Genomic DNA, 19,993 nt, shown 5'->3' on the forward strand with positions numbered 1-19,993 from the left:
CAGAATACTGGGTACTCACACTTCTACACCACTGCCCTGAGTCCATACTACTGCGTATTCTGTGCTGTTTTCAGTCGTGCAAGCTAGATTAAAGCTAGCATGCAATTGCCTATCCAACCTGCAATCACACCTCTGACTGCAGTGTAGACATACCCTGTATTAGCCCTGAGGAATCACAGAGGTGCAGCATTAAGGCAGCAAACAGGTCTCCTCTGTTTTTGCTGGGCCTCTGAAATATAGAGGCAAATCATCCACTGGGGTAATTCCACAGAAGTTATGCCAGCACATAATTTGGCCCATAAAATTTTATATTTAGAGGATCTTTGTAATACTACAAAGTCCAGTTCATCACAGCGTACTCCAGTTGTACACTGGTGTAACACTATTGACTTCAGTGGAGCGGAAAACTGGGGTCACAAAGCAGTGAAATAGGCTCACAGGACATTGCACGAAAAGGTTTCTGCATGCCCTGTCATTTGGTTCTCCGCAGTGGGACTTGGGAAATAGCCAGTAGCTTGCAGCCATGGGAGGTCAATTACTAAATCAGCCACTATCAGTGAACAATTTATTCCAGAACATAGGCTTGTTTAACTGTATATGAATGATTTCTGTCCTAAGATAGATATTCTGCTTACTTGTTTGCTAATGAGGTTGGCTTGATAGTACAAAGTTATTAGCAGGATTAACCCCATAATTAAGGCTTGTAGAAATTGCATTTAACTGATTAACTAGATGCAGACAAAAAAGCTTTTAGATTAGACAGGGTGGGAAGGTTGACTGGAATAAAATTGTTTGAGGACTAATTGCATACAAAACTGACACCGAAGGCCACCCCAATGAGAACAAAGTGAAACCACGACACAACTTGCAATTACACTGAAGACTTTTGTTGTTGGTTGGGTCAGGGGATACAAAGCAGCATGTAAATTGGGGAGTGGGTGCACAGATTTGCCTCCAACCCTCCTCTTCCCCTCTCAGGTGCCTCCCCAACATCCTGATGCCCCTGGCCCATGAGGCCCTACACCTACCCCCTGCAAATTCGAGGAAGTGGCCTTGCTACCTGGTGTGCAGGATTACAGCATCACCCAGGCATAGCCTGGCGAAAAAGTGGTCAGGGCATGGTCCATGTGACTGCCCTCTCCACCCCCAGCTCCATGGCCTAAGGTGTTGGTTAATATCGCTTAGAAGAGATTTCCACAAGCTCTAACTTTATATTGTGTTAATACTTACTGAATACCTTGAAGTCAGTGACATTACACATGTAAATGGAAGATCTATCACAGAGGTTCTCAAAGTGTAGGTTGGGACCCCGAAGTGGGTTGGGACCCCATTTTAATGGGGTTGCTAGGGCTGGTGTTCGGCTCTGGGCGGTGGGGCTCGGGCTTCGGCCCCAATAAGTCTAACACCAGCCCTTGGACTTCAGCCCTGGGCAGCAGGGCTCAGGTTACAGGCCCTTGCCTAGGGCTGAAGCCCTTGGCTGTCATGTAGCAATTTTGTTGTCAGAAAGGGGTCGCGGTGCAATGAAGTTTGAGAACCCCTGCGACGGGGGGGGGGGGAGGGGAGGAGAACAGTTAATAAGGACAATGTGCATGCATTTTGGACATGCTCACTAACAATGGGGTTTGATGTCCCAGGCTTACAATAGTAGAATGGACACAGCTGTCAAGTTAGTCCTCCAGTAAAGCTGGGGGGACTATCAAAGCTGTGTCCCCTTCACCACCACCTCTCTTGGCGCCTCTCTCCACTGCAGCAGCTTCGGGGCAAGAGGAAGCAGGAAAGGAGCCCATCCCCTGGCAGGTCCAGGCCATGGATGGGTCTGGGGCAGGCCACCCTGGGCAGGGCTGGGTTCAGGCCAGGGTGGAGGCACCCCGGCCGTGGCAGAGTTGGGGCCAGGGGAGGGGTGCCCCGGCTGCATTAAGTCTGGGCCACCCCAGCTGCGGCAGGTTGGGGGCCAATCTAGGTTGGGGCTGGGGACGGGGGAGTGGTGAAGCACCTCTCCCCTGGCCACAGCAGGTCCCTGGGCAGGTTCCCTGAGGGCCTGCACGGCACTAAGAAGGCTGCTGCCCAGCCACGCAGCTTACAGGGAACTTAACTGCTGACCCCAAGCATTCAAAACATCATGAGTCAGTTTCTCACAACATCAGATGATGTTAAGCCATAATTATTTTTTAAATAATAAAATAGGTGCACGTGAGGGGGGTGTTATTTGCCTTCTACTTGTTAAGCCTTTAAGGTGCATCTCAGTCAGGTTTTCAAGCTCTTCTCCACAACCATGAGGGCTAGAAACTTGATTTTATTAAAAAAAATAAAACCTCAGCTGTTCCTAAGAGCTGACCCTTTTAAGGGTGAAAAAACAAACAAAAAAAAACAACCACCAAATATCGTGAGATTCATGATGAAATGGCGAGCATTGGCAACACTATCTCAAACTGGGTCTACATTAAATGATCCCCTTATTTCCTAGTCTTGCCACCTTTGGTGCAGCTCCTTCAGTGGTAGCAATGCTGGACGTGCAAGTGCGGACATAGCTCCATTTTAACCAATGTTCTACTCAGAGTAGGTCTACATGACCTACCTGGAACTGGCACGGAGGGTCAGATTTGGACAATCTGGGGGCCAAGGCACACCATGATCTGTGTGCCTCATCCCTGCATTGTGGCCCTGTCCCCAGTGGGAATAGCAATCATCCCATCTGGGGGCATTAGAGGCAGCAGCAGAGGTCCCCTCTCCTCCCTGGAAAAGGGATGAAAAACAAGTGCGTCTTCCAGTAGGTGCATCTTGAGCTGGTGGGCAAGAACTGCTGTGCTCTTCCTTGCCTGACACTGCTGGGATGGAGTTAGCTGGCTCCCAAGGCAGCGGTCCCAGATGTAACCCCTCATGGAGACGCGCAGGGCAGTTCACACTTCTCAAAACCATTGTTTGAGGATCTCTGCAGACTCAGTTGACATCGCTACATCAGTGATCCAGATTTTCAAACTTTTCTTCATGACTATGAAGGCTAGAAATTGACTTTTAAAAAGATGAAAGCTGAGATTCTGATGTCACCACACAACTTAAGGAACCAGTGCCCTAGGCCTATAATGTTTGTGCCTTAATACAGGCCTGCTTACACCTGGTGTGCACTAGTACCCCCCACAACCAATAACAGTGGGGAGCTGCCCTAAGAGTAACAACAATGGGAAATTACAGGGAAAACAGTATATTGTTGGCAGCGTCATATATAACCAAGATGAATTAAAAAACAAAGAAAGAGCAAGAGCCTATATCGTAACAAAGCAAAATATCAAAAATGCAAACCTACAGAAAAAAATAATTCAGTTGAGTCCAGTTGTATCAAATTATTTGGAAGTTCTAATAGCTATAAGTGAGGAAACAATTCATGACAGAAATTCCAATTACAAAAAGAAATTATCTGCAACCGCAATTTTAGTAACATTTATAAACACAAGAAATCATGAAGCTTAATTATTTGAATGTACTGGTGCTACGGACGCTGCAGTGAAATCTAATTAAAAAGATCCAATAGGACTTTCAGACTGTGGACTTCACGTGGGGAAATCTGCTGATCAGTGTATTAATTTTTACAAGCAATTCTAGAGGACCCTCTAAATAAAAGGAGAGTCTGCCTTTATTTAGTAATCATGGGGAAAATATATCTTTGTATCTTGATTTTGGGTGTCTCTCCTTGAAAAGCATTTCACCTCAATACAATGTCTTAACAGGTTTGCAAAAATTCTTTAACTTAATCTGGACCAAAAAAATATTTTTCCTAGACTCAGGCTCTTGTGAGATATAATATTGCTACTTACGTTCCTTTTTCAAAAACGTTGATTAGAATACCAAAGCATTTCTTTTGCCTTGTGAGATGGGGCCCAGGCACAGAAAAAGGAAGCATCTGTTTATTAGAATAGTTTATTTTTCTCATACTTCTCTGGAATTACATATGTTTGTTCTTTGTTCCTAAAATCTAGATTAACTCAGCAGATATGACTGAGAGGCTGTAAGAAAGGTTTAACAAAAGTTCATGGGTGTGAGCTTTCCTCTCTCTTTTTTGGCACTTCTCAAATATTACATATTTATTCAATACTTTTAATCCCATGATTTTTAGTAAAATAGCAAACGTTGAGTGAATCAGGCGACTTAGCAGTTCCATCACTTTCAGACAACCTTGTGCATACATCAGAGATGATGATGTCTGAAAATAAAGAGCTGCAGAAGCAATTGTTCGTACTGTGGTTCTGGCATTCTTGTTAGGTTCCCAAAACTAAAATCCTCCACAGTAGAAAGTGGCTGGCTATCAACTGCCACCATTTCCCCCAATAGGTATCTTAGTAGAGAATCCACTCTCCATGGATTTCTGCGAGTTCACACTCTACCACCATGCACCAAAGGGCTCTTGATGTTTGTGGATGGACTAAAGCACAAATACTCTCTTAATCTTTTGCAAGAGCTTTTTGTAAATTTGCAGTCAACAAGCCTTCCAGAAGGCTATGCAAATAAATTTCCATGTTACACAAGTTACATCCATCTTTAGTTGGATTCTTATCACTAAGGAAAAATTCCCACACAGTGCATTTTGTGCCGCTTCCTCAGTCGCATCATCTTTCAAAATGAAGGCCTCCCCTGGGGGTGGGGGTGGGACTGGCAGATTTCAACCCTTGATTGACAGGAGTCTCTGTCTGAGCAACTCCAACCACTACCAGAGAGTGGGATTATGTGCAAACAGATTACAACTTGAGTATTCATTCTCTGCTTTATGAACATATGTTTAAAATGCTGCCAATTATCTGAAATCTTTCAGAATGAAGACATCTTTATGGGTCCTTCTGGTTTTATTTGTTGATCCCTGGGGTTCTGAGTTGTGCCTTGTCTGAAGTGTTAAAATTCTATTTTTTTTAATATGTCTGATTTTATGTTTCTGGCCATCACACATAACATTAAAGACTGCAGTTTGGCCAGGCCTCCATGGTGAGTGAGAGTTTAGCTCTCCTTGGTGACTCCTCAATAAAGTTTTTTATTTCAATTAATTATCTACAGATTGGCCCAAAGTTGAATACCTCTAACATGAGCACACCTGGATGCAGGACAGTTTGGAACTAGATCTGGATTTGAACTTGTGGCTCAGAATCAGAGCTGCTCGAATAACTCTTCTGTCACCCCATCCTGCCCATTGGTGCAGGGAGCACAGCTGAGGAAAGAAAACCTTACACATCATAGAACTCTGGCTACCATAATGGCCTGTTAGGGCTGTTGGTAGCCAATGTATGCTAGAGCAACTTTCAGGGTCCTCGCTGATCTGGCACAAGGTGGCCCCGGGACTGAAGCAGCATAAAGGGCACCTTTGGATCTTTTCCCCCTTCATCACCTGCTACGAGCAGGGCCCTACCAAATTCATGGCCATGAAAAACACATCATGGACTGTGAAATCTGGTCTTTTGTGTGCAATACTAGGGTTTCTCAAAACTTCATTGCACCACAACCCCTTTCTGACAACAAAAATTACAACATGATCCCGAGAAGGGGGACCAAAGACCAAGCCATTCTGTCTAGGGCAGCAGGGCCAAATCCAAAGCCTGAGCCCTGACCCTCCCTGTGTAGGGGGGGAAGGGGAGAGAAGTGAAGCTGAAATTTGAGTGCTTCAGCCCTGGGCAGGTGGGAGCAGGAACCTGAGCCTCGCTGCTTAGGGCTGAAGCCCTCAGGTTTCGGCTCCAGCTCTGGAGCTCAGACTTTTTTTGGGGGGTGGGGTGTAGCGAGACAGCCAGCCCCCGCCCCCGCCGCTCAGACCAGCATTGCTGGAAACACAGGAGGAAGCCGGAACAGGGCACTTAACATATATTCCAGCACAGCCTTTGAAGCTGTGAAAGCACAGGTGTGCTGCTACAATGTGCCTCTGGGAACAGATACAACGATTAAGCTCACAGCAACAGATACGACGATTAAGCTCACAGCAGGCAGAGGCCCTGTGACAGACATGGCTCTTAGCCCCTACTAAATAGCATGATGCACACACCCCAACATCCTAGGTGGGAAAATATTTACCCTGATAAAAGAAATGTCCAGTAGTCGACACTTATTGTTTCTCTCCCTTGCAAGTGTAAACTACTCTTGCGAAAGCTGGCGTCACCCCAACAGACCAGCCTCAATTTGGCATAAGAAAGGAGAAAGAGAATAAAGGAGTACAGAGGTATAAGTAGGGGACCTACAGTACCATGATTTTTGAGTGCTTTTCACTATCTATCTGCTGGTCAGATAAGTGACAGCCTCCCAAGGCTTCTGCAGCTAAGAGGGTCCCTAAGCCTTGTCCCTTATTCGTCTTTCCGCGGAATTGAGTGACCGATCCTGGCTTGGCACCGCTGGAATCGAGAGATGCAAGGAGGGTAAGAAGCACCCACACCTGATCTCCTATCTTTAGTGTACACATATTTTGAAATAGAGCTCTATACTTTGTTTTCTTTCTTTGGGATTGTGGCTTCAGTTTTGTAACTTGTTTGTGTGTGTAACATCTCTACATTTAAATAAGTAGGCACTAGCAATTTTGTAACCACATGATTAGAATCTAGCTTAATAAATTTTGGTAACCATTTATGCATAAGCCTGACTTGTTTTCTCTGGTTTACTGTAAAGCAGCCAACACAATTAAAGAACCTCAGCTGTTTTGGCTATAAAGCCTGGCCATTAGGTGAGAGTACTAAGAGCCTAGCGTTGAGTTGTGCCGCCTCCACGGGGCAAACTCTTGGGGCACCTGTCAGTCAATCCTGGCTGCCCGCTGCGAAGGAGCTCTGAGCTCTAGCAGTTAAAGTCACGGGTGGTTAGGACCTTGGGGCATCCGTCAGCCTAGCCCGGGCTGCCCGCCGCGAAGGGACAGTGCGTCCTAGCGGTTAAAGTCACGGATGGTATAAACGGGCATAGCTGGCACCTCACCAAACATCCTTGGCCGTCGGCTAACAGGTGGGGAGGGGGGCAGGGGGCGGGATGGTTATTTCCACCCTTATTTCTGCGCTGACTTCATAGTTGGGTTGCCGGAGACAGCATCTGTTAGCTGGGTGTCTAGCTTTGATGGCAGCGCCCTGCCAGCAGCAGTGCGGAAGTAAGGGTGGTAATACCATACCATGCCATCCTTACTTCTGCGCTGGTGGCTCTACCTTCAGAGCTGGGCTCCTGACCAGCAGCCGCCGCTCTCCGGCTGCCCAGCTCTGAAGGCAGCGCTGCCGCCAGCAGCAGCACAGAAGAAAGGGTAGCAGGACCGCAACCCCCACAACTCATTTTTGGATCAGAATCCCTACAATTACAACACTAGGAAATTTCAGATTTAAATAGCTGAAATCATTAAATTTATGATTTTTAAAATCATATGGACCAAAAATGGACCATGCATTTAGTAGGGCCCTAGCTATGACCAATCCTGGGTCACAGCTGGCAATCTTCCCCCTTGAATATCTACTTCTCCAGTTTCCATTATCTTGATTAAAAGCCTGCTTTAAATTGAGTGGTCAGTAAATCTAATTGCACACCAGTAAAAGACAAATGCAATCCCATATTAGTTCTTTGTGGACTATTATTCTGTATCACAAAACTACACATATGCAGCACACTCAACAGTCTCAGCATTAATATCCAGAAAGCCTGAGTGCTTATTTGACAGTGAATATCTCCAGTGGTTTCACAGACGCAGATTCCCACCGTCAGAAGACACCACTGTGATCATCTAGTCTGACCTCCTGTATAACACAGGCCAGAGAACTTCCCCAAATAATTCCTAGAGCAGATCTTTTAGGAAAATATCCAATCCTGATTTTAAAAATGGTCAGTGATGGAGAATCCACCGTAAACCTTGGTAAATTGTTCTACTGGCTAATTAATTTCACTGTTAAAAATGTACACCTTATTTCCAATCTGAATTTCTCTAGCTTTAACTTCCAGATATTGGATTGTGCTATACTTTTCTCTGCTAGATTGACGAGCCCATGGATAAATATTTGTTCCCATGTAGATACTTATAGACTAACCTAGATACCTCTCACTCTTCTCTTTGTTAAGATGAGGAGATTCAGCTCTTTGAGTATCACTATAATGCATGTTTTCTTTAGTCATTCTGGTGGCTCTTCTCTGAACTCTGTCCATTTTATCAACATCCTTCTTGAACAGTGGACATCAGAACTGGGGGGGAGGGATAGCTCAGTGGTTTGTGACTAAGTCATTATGCAAGGTAGCCTGTGTCCTCTTGTTTTTTCCTCCCCCCCCCCGATGTTCTGGTTTAACTTGGATTTAAACTTGGAGAGTGATCAGTTTGGATGAGCTATTACCAGCAGGAGAGTGAGTTTGTGTGTGTATGGGGGTGGGGGAGATGTGAGAAAACCTGGATTTGTGCAGGAAATAGCCCAACTTGATTGTCATGCACATTGTGTAAAGAGTTGTCACTTTGGATGGACTATCACCAGCAGGAGAGTGAATTTGTGTGGGGGGGTGGAGGGTGAGAAAACCTGGATTTGTGCTGGAAATGGCCCACCTGATGATCACTTTAGATAAGCTATTACCAGCAGGACAGTGGGGTGAGAGGAGGTATTGTTTCATATTCTCTGTGTATATATAAAGTCTGCTGCAGTTTCCACGGTATGCATCCGATGAAGTGAGCTGTAGCTCACGAAAGCTTATGCTCAAATAAATTGGTTAGTCTCTAAGGTGCCACAAGTACTCCTTTTCTTTTTGTAAACCCAGGGTTGTGAGTTCAATCCTTGAGGGGGCCATTTAGGGATCTGGGGCAATAATTGGGGATTAGTCCTGCTTTGAGCAGGGGGTTGGACTGGATGACCTCCTGAGGTCCCTTCCAACCCTGATATTTTATGATTTCAGCAGTGATTGCACTGCTGCCAAATACAGAGGTGAAATTACTTCTCCTTAAGGTTCCTCTGTTTACGCATCCCAAGATCACATTAGCTCTTTTGGCCGCAGTGTCACAGCAGGAGCTCATATTCAGCTGATTACCCACCACAGCTCCCAGGTCTTTTTCAGAGTCACTGCTTGCCAGGATATAACCCCCCATCCTATAAGTATGAACCAATGACCTGTCCCTTGTATTATTTACCTATCCCTACAAACTTTATCAGTGAGGATTTTTTTTCTTCTTCCAGGTCATTGATAAAAATGTTAGATAGTGTAGGGCTAAAACCAATTCCTGCAGGACCCCACTGGCTTAAAGTGCATTAGCCTCTTGACAATGACACTTAGAATTTCCCTGCATATATCCCGTTTCCTGATGCAGGTACTGCCCCTGGCCCAGCCGCTCTTTACAATTAATGAAAAACACTCCCAAACAAAGACCAAACTAGCAGCAACATCCACGCATTGCATAAGTCAATAATTAAATCAGACCTTGCAGGGAAGGCAAAATGAGCAATAATACCCACCCTTCTGAAATAGTTCTCCTCAAGGCACACTCCCTCACTGTCTCTGTAAAAGGAAGGACTTTGAAGCTTTGAAGATCAACAAATTTAGACTATTTCAGACCACAAAAGACAGGTTTCCTTATCGAGAATATCCTGTGAGCAACTCCCTCCCTTTTCTACTGCAAGGACTCCAAGCTGAATGTGTCCACTAATCTCAACTGCAGCAGTATGGCAAAAGAAGAGAAACAGTCTGTCAGTTAGGTACGTCTAACCCATTTACAGATTTCAAGGACAAACATGCACTTTAAACTCCATCCAGAAATCCAGAGGTGGCCAGTGCAAATAATGGGGTCATACCCTTGTGACAAAAGACCTTGCTTAACAAGAAGTTCGGCATTCTGCACCAGCCTCCATTTCTAAACGCTGATGCATAATCCCAAGAAGAGTGCACTGCTGCAGATGACAAAAGCATAAATCAGTTAGTGAGGTCCACATTGGGGAGAAAAGGTTAAGAACAAAATCCCATATCCAGTGGCCATACACAAACTGTGGAGAATTGTTCAGAGAGCTTGTGTGGTCATAGAAACACCTACCAAAAGCTGTTCATTTTCAGCATATATCCCCAGCAGAGAAATGGTAGAATTCTCTCTCTCAGTGCCAGAGGAACTCCCTAGTGCAGAGCTCAGTTACTCAGACTGTATGTGGAGGCCAGGAGCTTGGCCTTTGAGAGGAGATTCACATTAGCAGGGACTTGATGTACACATAATTAGACATTTTCATTACACTTCAATTCCAGAGGATCACTCTGCCCGCACACTCACTTAGCAAGGTGTTCCTAAAGACTTTACAAACATGTTCAGCGTCTTGAAGGCAGGCTTTCAATGTGGTAAACCAGTATTGAGACGTTTGCAAAGAACTACAGCTTCTTTAGTGTCTGCACAGTGCACAGCACCGTTGGCACTACTAGAAACCAAAAATTAAAAGTTAATTCTGGAGGCAGCAAAGGCTTGACCCTGCCCCACTGAAATCAATTAGAGATTTTCCATCAATTTCAACTGAAGCAGGATCAGGCCCTTAGCCCTTGAAGCAGACTGAGCCCTTTCAGCACTTGGTAAAATAAACAGAAGGAGCTATACTAAATCCAACCTCTTGCTGGGAGATACAAATTACACCTCCCTGTGCAATCTGATCCTCCGTACCCTGGGAGGATGCACACAGAGAGATGGCAGGTGGGATGTTGACACATCTTGCCCTTCCTCAGTGTGTTCATCTGGGGAGGGTAGCTTTAAGTGATGGTAAAGGATCCACAGGATTCTCAGTGGGCTGCCAAGGACATTGCACCTTTTTGCTAATAAAAAGAGAGCTTAGGAAAGAAACAAAAGACTGAACTACATCGTTTTAGTTTGTTTTTAAATTATAGTGTAGCAAACCTGTGGCCACTTAGGAATTCCTAGCTGTCACTCTGGGGCATGCCACAGACTTCAGAGTGACAGCATGTCAGACGCTCATTGCTTCATGGCAACAGCAAGAAAGGAACTCAGATCTGTCTGCTCTAGAAGCTCAGTTCTCTTCCACCTGAATCAAAGTTCAATCTCCTTTATCTGTTAGTTGTACAAAGCCTATGACACACAGCTGGGCAGTTATGATTCTTTCTAAACAATGCAGTGACACACACACGCTAGCCTGCCCATTACAATAGTTTAATTTGGAGACATTTCTAGACTGTTTTGATTATTGAAGGTAGGATTTTGTTCCCAAATATATAACTAAGCCAGCTATATCTGAACATCACTTTCAGTTCCTTTGCACACTACAGTACTATTATAGTTAAAAATTGATCTGAAACGTAATATCTGTTGTAGTGAAATATAAACCAAAGGTGACAGCATAGCCATGAAGTATGGCTTTCTTGACACCACTTTCTACTTGGCTGTGGGACTTTTGCTACTTCCATTATATATATAATTGCACACACACGGAGACTAAATGGTAGCTAACAGCTTGTAATAAGTTACCTGGTTTTAACCTTAGACTCATACTGCATATAGCTCAGTAGCTACATTTTCTAGCATAGAGATCAGTGGCACATTATTAATCTTGCCCGACAGCAAGTTATTTCCACTGTCATCTGGGGCAATACATCAGCAAATTCCACTAAGTAGTTTTCATGACAAAAGAAAATCCATATGAGGATCCTTTCAAATGGAGGAAATGTTGCCTTGGAAGTGACAACACAAGACCTTATAATGAAAAGTGTCACTCATGTCCTCTTGTGTTTAACAGTTATCTATTGACTCTACGAAACAACCTCGCCATGCAGCCAAATGACCTATGATGGGTATGTAATAAATCAATAGCAACCCTAAAAGAAAGAGTAAGGATATGAAAGAAACACAATGGGCATGTTTCCAAATGCCATACCATAATTCACTGACCGACATTAACTAAGGACATTAATGTCTGACACTTAGAAAAATATTCACTTTTCCTTTCATAAATTGCTAAATAATAACAATGTAAATCAGGGTTTCAGACAATCTACAGGTTTTACAACTGTGCAAGTGCTAAAGTAGATGAAAAAATTATAAATGAGGAACTGCCACTAATGTAGCTTTATCAGCAATTGTTCTCTTTTAAAGTACTCCTTGCTACTTCTCTAAGGCTTCTGAGAGCCAGCTGTTGCAGCTTTGGAGACACCTGCTGGATTGTGCATTAAAGCTGCTCCAGAGCCGGACTGTATCAGAAAGTTATTCCATTCAATTAAATAGCTGTGAATATTATGCCAGTATCAGGATCAAGGGTGATTTTACTTTCTCTTTTTTTTCTTGGGGGGGTGGAGGAGGGCTCCCCTGCCTTTTCCCCACGTATGGGGCAGCACACTCAAAGGCAGAGCTGCCACTGAGAACCTTCAATAACTTGGTGCTTCCTGACTCACAAAATATCATATGGTGCTTTGTTAGGGTATTGAAACCTCATGCCATGCTATTTATCAAATTACAGCCATTGCAACAACACTGTCAACTTCAGCACAGTCTCTACCCAGGAACAGAGCACATTAAAAAGCTCCAGGGAGGGTTTCTGTATCTGCACACAGCTAATTATAGAGGTTCCTAGGAGATAGTGGAAAAATGAAAATTAGTTTGTTGCCAGGCTGTTTATCTTTTGATAATATTTTTAATAAGATAAACGCAAAGTTATGCTTTTAACAGTCTACTTAAACGTGTTTTGCCCCATAAAAAACCCATGTGAATTATAACTCATTTCCTTTGAGCACTTGAAAGATATTTCTTTACATGCATATGCATATTAGAGAGACAAGTATTAGCTTTACAGGTTTAATAGGGCTAAAAAGCATAGTCATGCTGTATTAGCAGTGAACATTCATGTGCTTTTAAAGAAAATGTTCCATTTGATCTTTTGGTGTCTCACTGATTTTTCTGTCCATTAGACATCAGTCTAGTAGGAGAAGAATCACGGCACTTAAATGCAGCAAGATGATGCAACTACACTATTGTAAAGCAAAAACAACACACGGTGCCATATCCACAGCACTGTATTTCACTCTCACAGGAGCCTTTACCAGAATGGAGGCCAGGACACTGAAAAGCCTTTCAGCCAAAAGAGGCATATGCAGATCATTCCAGGCAATCGATGCATTGGAGCCAAACAGAAGAATCCTCAGAGTGAACCTAATGGACCGACAAACTTTCATGTGGTACAAAAGTGGCTCCCACAGAAAGGTCAAGGGACCATAATATTGACTTTAGAACTTTCTATTTTACATGTATGTAGGGACTTGACACCAAAAAGGTTTGAATGGCTCTTGAACTGTACTGCATCTATATCCACTAATGGCTCCATCCTGCAGGGTGCTGAGCATGCCAAAGAAGTGACCAGTGCCTTCAAATTCCACAGAAGTCAGTGAGAGCTCAGGGTGCTCAGTATCTTTCTAGTTGAAGTGCTTAAGTTACATTACTCAATCGTGCAGTGCTGGAAAGCCATTTCATCAAAGGGAGAAGCAGCTGAGTCTCACAAAATAGTCATGGTGCATTGGCCTGACAGTGACTGTATGATGATGCCAAACCAAATTCACTTTAATCACGTCATGAAAAAAATCATTGTACCCACAGTGTCAGAATGACTATTTTTGGGGCTCCCCCTGCTAAATTCTCTATATATACACACTTACGACAGAGGACATTTTTCTGCCATTTTAAGTAAAAAAGAGTCATACAAGAACAGTTCGTGAGATTTTTTGGCATGTGCTGAATTCAAAGACAAATCTGAATTCTAGGCCTGATTGGGCCTGGAGCCTCCACTCCAAATTCCATCCTACCATTAGCATGGATCAGGACAATGTCTCACATGGACACTTCTAATCATACTAGGTTACTGAGTCTTCCTTTGCTTCCATAACAAGACTATTTTTCAGGGACCTCTCCTCATTTTATAGGACTATATGTATGCATTGCAGATCCCTAAAAAATAATGCAGAAAAGGGATAAACACACATAGAAACCTGTAGAATACCACCCTTACCAGGCAAATTTTAAAAAGTGCTCCAAAAGACAAAGATCATTTCTGCTCCACATTTATTAGAACACCCCTGGGTCAACCATCCATTTCTGTTGGTCACTTAAGCAGTTAGTTAAGACATTTTTCACAGTATGTATTATTGAATATTACTGCTAAACAAAAGAATAGCAAGGGACCATTCAAAATCCAGACTTTATATTCTCAGGCAGTTGATACTTAAACTGAAGCAGTACAAAATACTGTATTTGGGGCAGTTTACATGGGCTGTCAAATGAAACCCTAATTCAATATCCAAGGAATAAAAATCGAATAGAGAACACTGCCTATATCTGAAATTACCCTGAACTACAGTACTGGAAAACACACATACAAATTGATTGAGCAGAAATATTGTCACACGCAGACCAGAAGCACACATTAAACAGATTAAAACTGCTAATGCATAATCTAGGTAATGCCTCCCTTATAAAATGACAGTCGAAAGAATATGGTTATTGCATAATGCAGCAAATCTAAATCAACATATTGGGAAAGGATTTAGAGTTCTGTTACAGTGCAGTGTAACAGAACAGCTTGAACCAGCTGACAGAGGTGGGGATTTTCTGGGCTACAATTTAGAAAAGAGGTGCTATTTTTAGGATGATTTTTGTTAACAGTACAAATATAAAATAAGAGTAAAAGTGTTAGATATCTAAGAGTAAATATCTTTTATTCATCAAGTACATAACTACGGGGTCCTACTTGGATCCTTTGGTCTTACTGACCATGGTAACGATCATTATCTAAAGATGCCATACGTAGTTAGCCAAGAGCCAATTTTAAAACAGCTGAGGGTCTGGTCTGGGGTCTAGAAATGGTTTAATCACTGACCAAATAATTCAGATTCTAATCCTTCTGACCGGCTGTTATTTCCCAGTGAAAATAAGCACTCTTGTCTGTTCAATGTTGAAAATGTTCCATGAAGAAATTTTCAGTTAAATTATGTGGCACCAACTATGGTGTCTTGTTATACTTCCAGTGGTTCCGGCTGGTGCAAAAAACCAGTCACGGAGATGAACGGATGGAAAAAGAGGAAACTAGGAAAGGGAGAGAGTAGCAGAGAGGATGAGGGGGAAAGATATGGGGAGGAGAGTGATAAGCAGAAGGTGAATGGAGAGAGACAAGAATCATAGAAATGAATGGTCGGAAGGAACCTCAAGAAGTCATCAAGTCCAGCCTACTGAGCTTGTAGACACATGGTTAAAAGAAGAAATGAAACAAATATAAAAAAAGAGACAGAAGGAACTGGATACAAAAAACAAGGGGAAAATAAAGTGAACAATACAGATTAAAGGGAAAGCTGGAAAAGATGATAAGATAGATTCAAACTGTGAAAATACAGGAAAAGAGAAGCCACAATACAAGAAAAAAAAAGAGAACATTGAGCATATTATTGGGAAAAGCCACTTACTTATATCTTTCTGTAAAATGAAAATATTTTGACTTTCTTGTGGGGAGGGATCCCAGTTACAGTTAAATGCTATGCAATAGACATCTAAATGCCTCTTTGTGCATGAAACTATACATGCCTTTCAATAAAAAAAGCCCTTAACAATACAGCCCCACTATTCTTTGCTAAATTAGTATGTGAACTCATCGGGGCAGGGATTGTGTGTTCCTGTGGGATTTTTACAGTGCCAAGCACACCGACTACTGAAATAATAATACATCTTCAGCAGATAAGAGAATGGTGGTGCATATTTACAGTTAATGGGAAGAAAAAGTGATGGCTGATTGTACAGTGGACCTGATGCATGTTGTCCTGTTTAGGCAAGGTTAAGTGGCATAGTTAACATGTAGATCTTCTGCACTGTACTAAAATTCTGTCTTCCCCTCTGGGAAGTATAGGCAGCTTCAGACATAAGCTGAATTGGAAGCTGTTTAGTGTACTTCACCCAAGGTGGCCCCAAAATAACAGTGGGGCCACCCTGATCACCTGCCAGTGGGTCACTCTGGAATTTCTTTTCTTTGCCTAAAGAATCTTCTACCATCAGCTACAAACCTCCCTTCCTTATAAAATATCCTTTTAAAGCTTCTTTCCTTAAACTGGAGTGGCTGAGCAGCACACATTTTTTAATGCTTATGGCAAAGGATAGGGGAGTTGCACTAGCAATGACTTATGAGAGTTGAACTGGAGGCCAAGCAGTTGCCGCAGCATCCCACAAAGCTTGCACTGATCCCGCCACAGGCCATTTGTAAAGGCTGCTTCTGAATATTTTCCATGTTCTGCTTTGAAATTACCTCTTTGAACCAGACGTCTGTGTCTCATAACTTATACATAAAAGACAGATGTCACATGAATGGCAAAGGAGGGGAACAACACGGTGATTAAAATTAGACTTCTTCATTTTTTCAGATTTTCTTATCCTTATCCCCAAAACAAAAAGAAAAAAAATCTGTAAAAAGCAATGGAAGTGGGGCAAACAGTCACAATTAACAGTCTGAGGGTGAAAGCCTGGCCCCATTGACTTAGTGGGGCCTGGATTTCATCCTTAACAATTGCAAAGGTTAAGGGTTACTATGTATACATATGAAATTGTTACCATATATGGGCTTAAATCAAAGAAAGAAATAAGGGAAGGGTTTAGGTTCTTGAACAAATGGCTCATTAAATTTTGTTAAATAACAAAGAAAGAAGTAGAGATGGGCCATCATGGAGGCGTTCAAGGTTGGATCTGGATTAGGGTTATGCTAGTGAAGGGATTAAATTTGGCTTCAGATTTAGTCTTGACAGATCAAAACCTCACAAGATTTCTACCCAAAATAATGAAAATCTTACAACTAAGTGATATTTCAGCTGGCTTGGTCTGAAATCTTTTATGTTCTCAGAGGATTTCAGCTGCCTTGAAACCAGGAGAGAAATATAGTCACTTTACCATTCTGGAATTGACCTATAACCAAACACATAAAAATGGGGAAATTCAACGTAAACAGTATTGAAACTGAATGTAAAGTTCTGGTCTGAGCTCAACTCTATGATGAAGCTTGTAAATGATCCTGGAAGATCTTGTGAAATCAGACAAATTATGTTCTCCAACATCCAGCTCCCATATTATTTAATCACAGGAGTAGCCAACCTGAGCCTGAGAAGGAGCCAGAAGTTACCAATGTACATTGCCAAAGAGCCACAGTAATACATCAGCAGCCCCCCATCCACTCCCCGCCCCCCACTCCGAGCACCTCCTGCCCATGGGCAGCCCTGCCGATCAGCTCCTCCCCCTCCCTCCCTGCACCTCCCAATCAGCTGTTTCGTGGTGTGCAGGAGGCCATGGGGGGTAGGGGAGGGGGAGGAGTGAGGAGTGAGGACACGGCAGGCTCAGGGAGGGGGCGGGAAGAGGTGGAATGGGGGCAGGGCCTGTGGCAGAGCAGTGAGCACCCCCCCCACCGGCACATTGGAAAGTTGGCGTCGGTAGCTCCAGCCTCGGAGTCAGTGCCTACACAAGGAGCTGCATATTAACTTCTGAAGAGCCACATGGGGCTCCAGAGCCACAGGTTAGCCACCCCTGATTTATCAGGTTTCTTTATCTGAAAATTGACCAATACCGCATAATTTTAAAGCCGCGTCAGACTGCAAACGTGTCAAATCTCAAGCCAATCAGGGTCAGGATAGGTCAATTCTTGCATGTGACTAGGCTGCTACATTTTACCCTTGAGGTGGTATATTTCAGTGATAGGCAAAGTGTTTCATATCTAGAGTTCTTAGCTCTATAATCTTTAATGAAAGTTGTTCTTCGGTGGGGACTCCTCGACTGAATCAAATCTGTAAGTCTATCGACAAAGTTTGGGGGCGGTGGGGGGGAATCAACTTTGGGATCTGTCTGGATAAAGGTACTATATAAACATAAGATCATCAGAATCAACACAGAACTCGTTTCTCATCATGTACAACAGAGATATCACCAAGGACTTCATGATCCTGCATTTTTATTTTTTGTAAAATAAACAGCTTTCAAAAAGTGATAAATATAGAAGAATTTGTATTATACCAGCCATTTAAAAGATAATCAAGAGGCCCAAATTTTCCAAGTTGGGTACCTAAATGTATATCTAGGATCCAATCCTGAAAATGTACATGCAGGTTCTTTATTCTGAGCTTGTGTGTAAAATTAAGTACATGCTTCAATCTTTGCAGGTTCAGGGCTTATGTGTGAATGTGCTATAGCTTTGCTACAGTTACAAAAATGTACTGCACCATCATTGCCTTCTATTAATAATATTTTTAAAATAGCAAAAAAGTTATTTGTCCCCCTTCAGAAAACTGTTTCATATGGGGCTCTCTACTTTGGAGGAAAAACTGGATTTTTATACCATTCCTTTAATCTTCAATTCCCCTCTTCGGAAGATAGCTGTGTGTGTATTCAGGGAAGGGACCATAAGTATTACCATCCTGATAGGTCATCCTTTCTTGGTTTTGTACAGTCCTATCCCCTGCATACTAGCTCTCTCTACCTTCCCACAGTGACCCCTTACTGGCTCCAGAGGATCTTAAAAGAAAATTCTTTCAAGTCGACAGGCTGCTCTAAATCTGGCTCACAGAATGTGGTTTTCTGGAGATTTGAGGATTGCTAGACAGCTGAGACAATTAGGTGGGGCAGGCTGCTGAAGGTCATCAGGAAAGCCTGTGCTGCAGATCTTTGGACTACGCCATCTATGAGACAGCAAGCCCCAGGAGAAGGAATAAAGAGAAATTAATATCAGAAGGCAGCTAAACAGAAAGACAATTTATGACCAGCAGGCAGAGAAGGGTGGAGCATAAAGAAACTCAGACAACAGACTCATACATTTTAAGACCAGAAGAGACCATCATAATCATGTAGTCCGACCTCCTGCACATCGCAGGCCATAGAATCTTAACCAACAACTCCTGCAATAGGCCCATACCCTCTGACTGAGCTACTGAAGTCCTCGAATCTTGATTTAAAAAAAGACTTCAAGCTACTGTGAATCCACCATATACTCTAGTTCAACCGATCAAGTGACGCAATGCCTCACACTACAGAGGAAGGTAATCCCCTTCCTGGGTCTCTGCCAATCTGCCATGGGGGAAAATTCTTTCCCAAAATGGCAGCCCCTTCGTCTTTATCCAGACACCTGGGAAAGAATTCACAGTAGCAACTGAGAGCCCTCCTCATCTTGTCCCCCATCTCCAGCCCTTGGAGATATTTGCTAAAAACAGTCATTGTAGGCAATCAAGCTCAGTCTTAAGACCAGTTAGGATTTTTGCCTCCACTACTCCCCGTGGAAGATTGTTCCAGAACTTCACTCCTGTGATGGGTAGAAACCTTCACCTAATTGATGGCCCCCTGCTGTTTATCCCTCTGATGTATTTCTAGAGAGCAGTCATAATTCCGCTCTTCCTTCATTTTGTTAGGTTAAACAACCCACGCTCCTTCAGTCTTCTATTGTAAGGTCGGTTTCTCTTCCTCTGATGATCCTAGTAGCCCTTCTCTGCACCTGTTCCAGCTTGAATTTATCTTTCTTAAACACAGGAGATCAGAACCACACCCACTACTCCAGATGAGCGCTCACCAGTGCCCTGTATAAATGGTTGTAATACCTCCCAATCGCTACTGGAAATACCTCACCTGATACATCCTAGGATTGCATGAGCCTTTTTTCATGGCTGCATCACACAGCTCATAGTTATCCTATGATCGACCAGTACACCCAGATCTTTCTCCTCCTCCTGTCGCTTCCAACGAATACGTCCCCTGCTTATAGAAAAAATTCTTCTTGTTAGTCACTAAGTGCATAACTTTACATTATGCACTATTAAATTTCTGACAATAAGATATAGAGTATAATTTAAAAGATTTAATTTAAAAACAAAATCTAGGGACCATGGGAGTTTCCCAGGGAACATGAGAATTTCGCAGACTCTTATTCCTTGGGTTACAGAGCGAGTCATTTAAATATTTCAGATGGGTTTATGCCAACCAGCAACCCCCATAAGATTTTCTTTCACAAGAGAAGTGATATGGGACTTCAGAGAAAAAGAGATATGCTTCATGTCTAAAGCTCTCAGGGTTTCAAGT

General features: G+C 43.0%; 1 protein-coding gene across 4 annotated transcripts in view; it reads right to left on the reverse strand.

The window, feature by feature from the left end:
• Positions 1-19,993, reverse strand: part of SPOCK1 (SPARC (osteonectin), cwcv and kazal like domains proteoglycan 1) — a 471,926-nt gene that overhangs the window by 421,061 nt on the left and 30,872 nt on the right. The window contains exon 2 of one of the 4 annotated variants that reach the window (XM_073355491.1): positions 19,544-19,669. The exons of the other annotated variants lie outside the window; for them this stretch is intronic. Within the exon in view, the coding sequence (XP_073211592.1) occupies positions 19,544-19,579 (36 nt within the window). The 5' untranslated portion in view covers positions 19,580-19,669. The remainder of the gene's footprint in view (positions 1-19,543; positions 19,670-19,993) is intronic. 4 annotated transcript variants of the gene reach the window in all.

This window comes from Lepidochelys kempii, chromosome 8, assembly GCF_965140285.1.
Source record: "Lepidochelys kempii isolate rLepKem1 chromosome 8, rLepKem1.hap1, whole genome shotgun sequence".
Classification (NCBI taxonomy): domain Eukaryota; kingdom Metazoa; phylum Chordata; order Testudines; family Cheloniidae; genus Lepidochelys; species Lepidochelys kempii.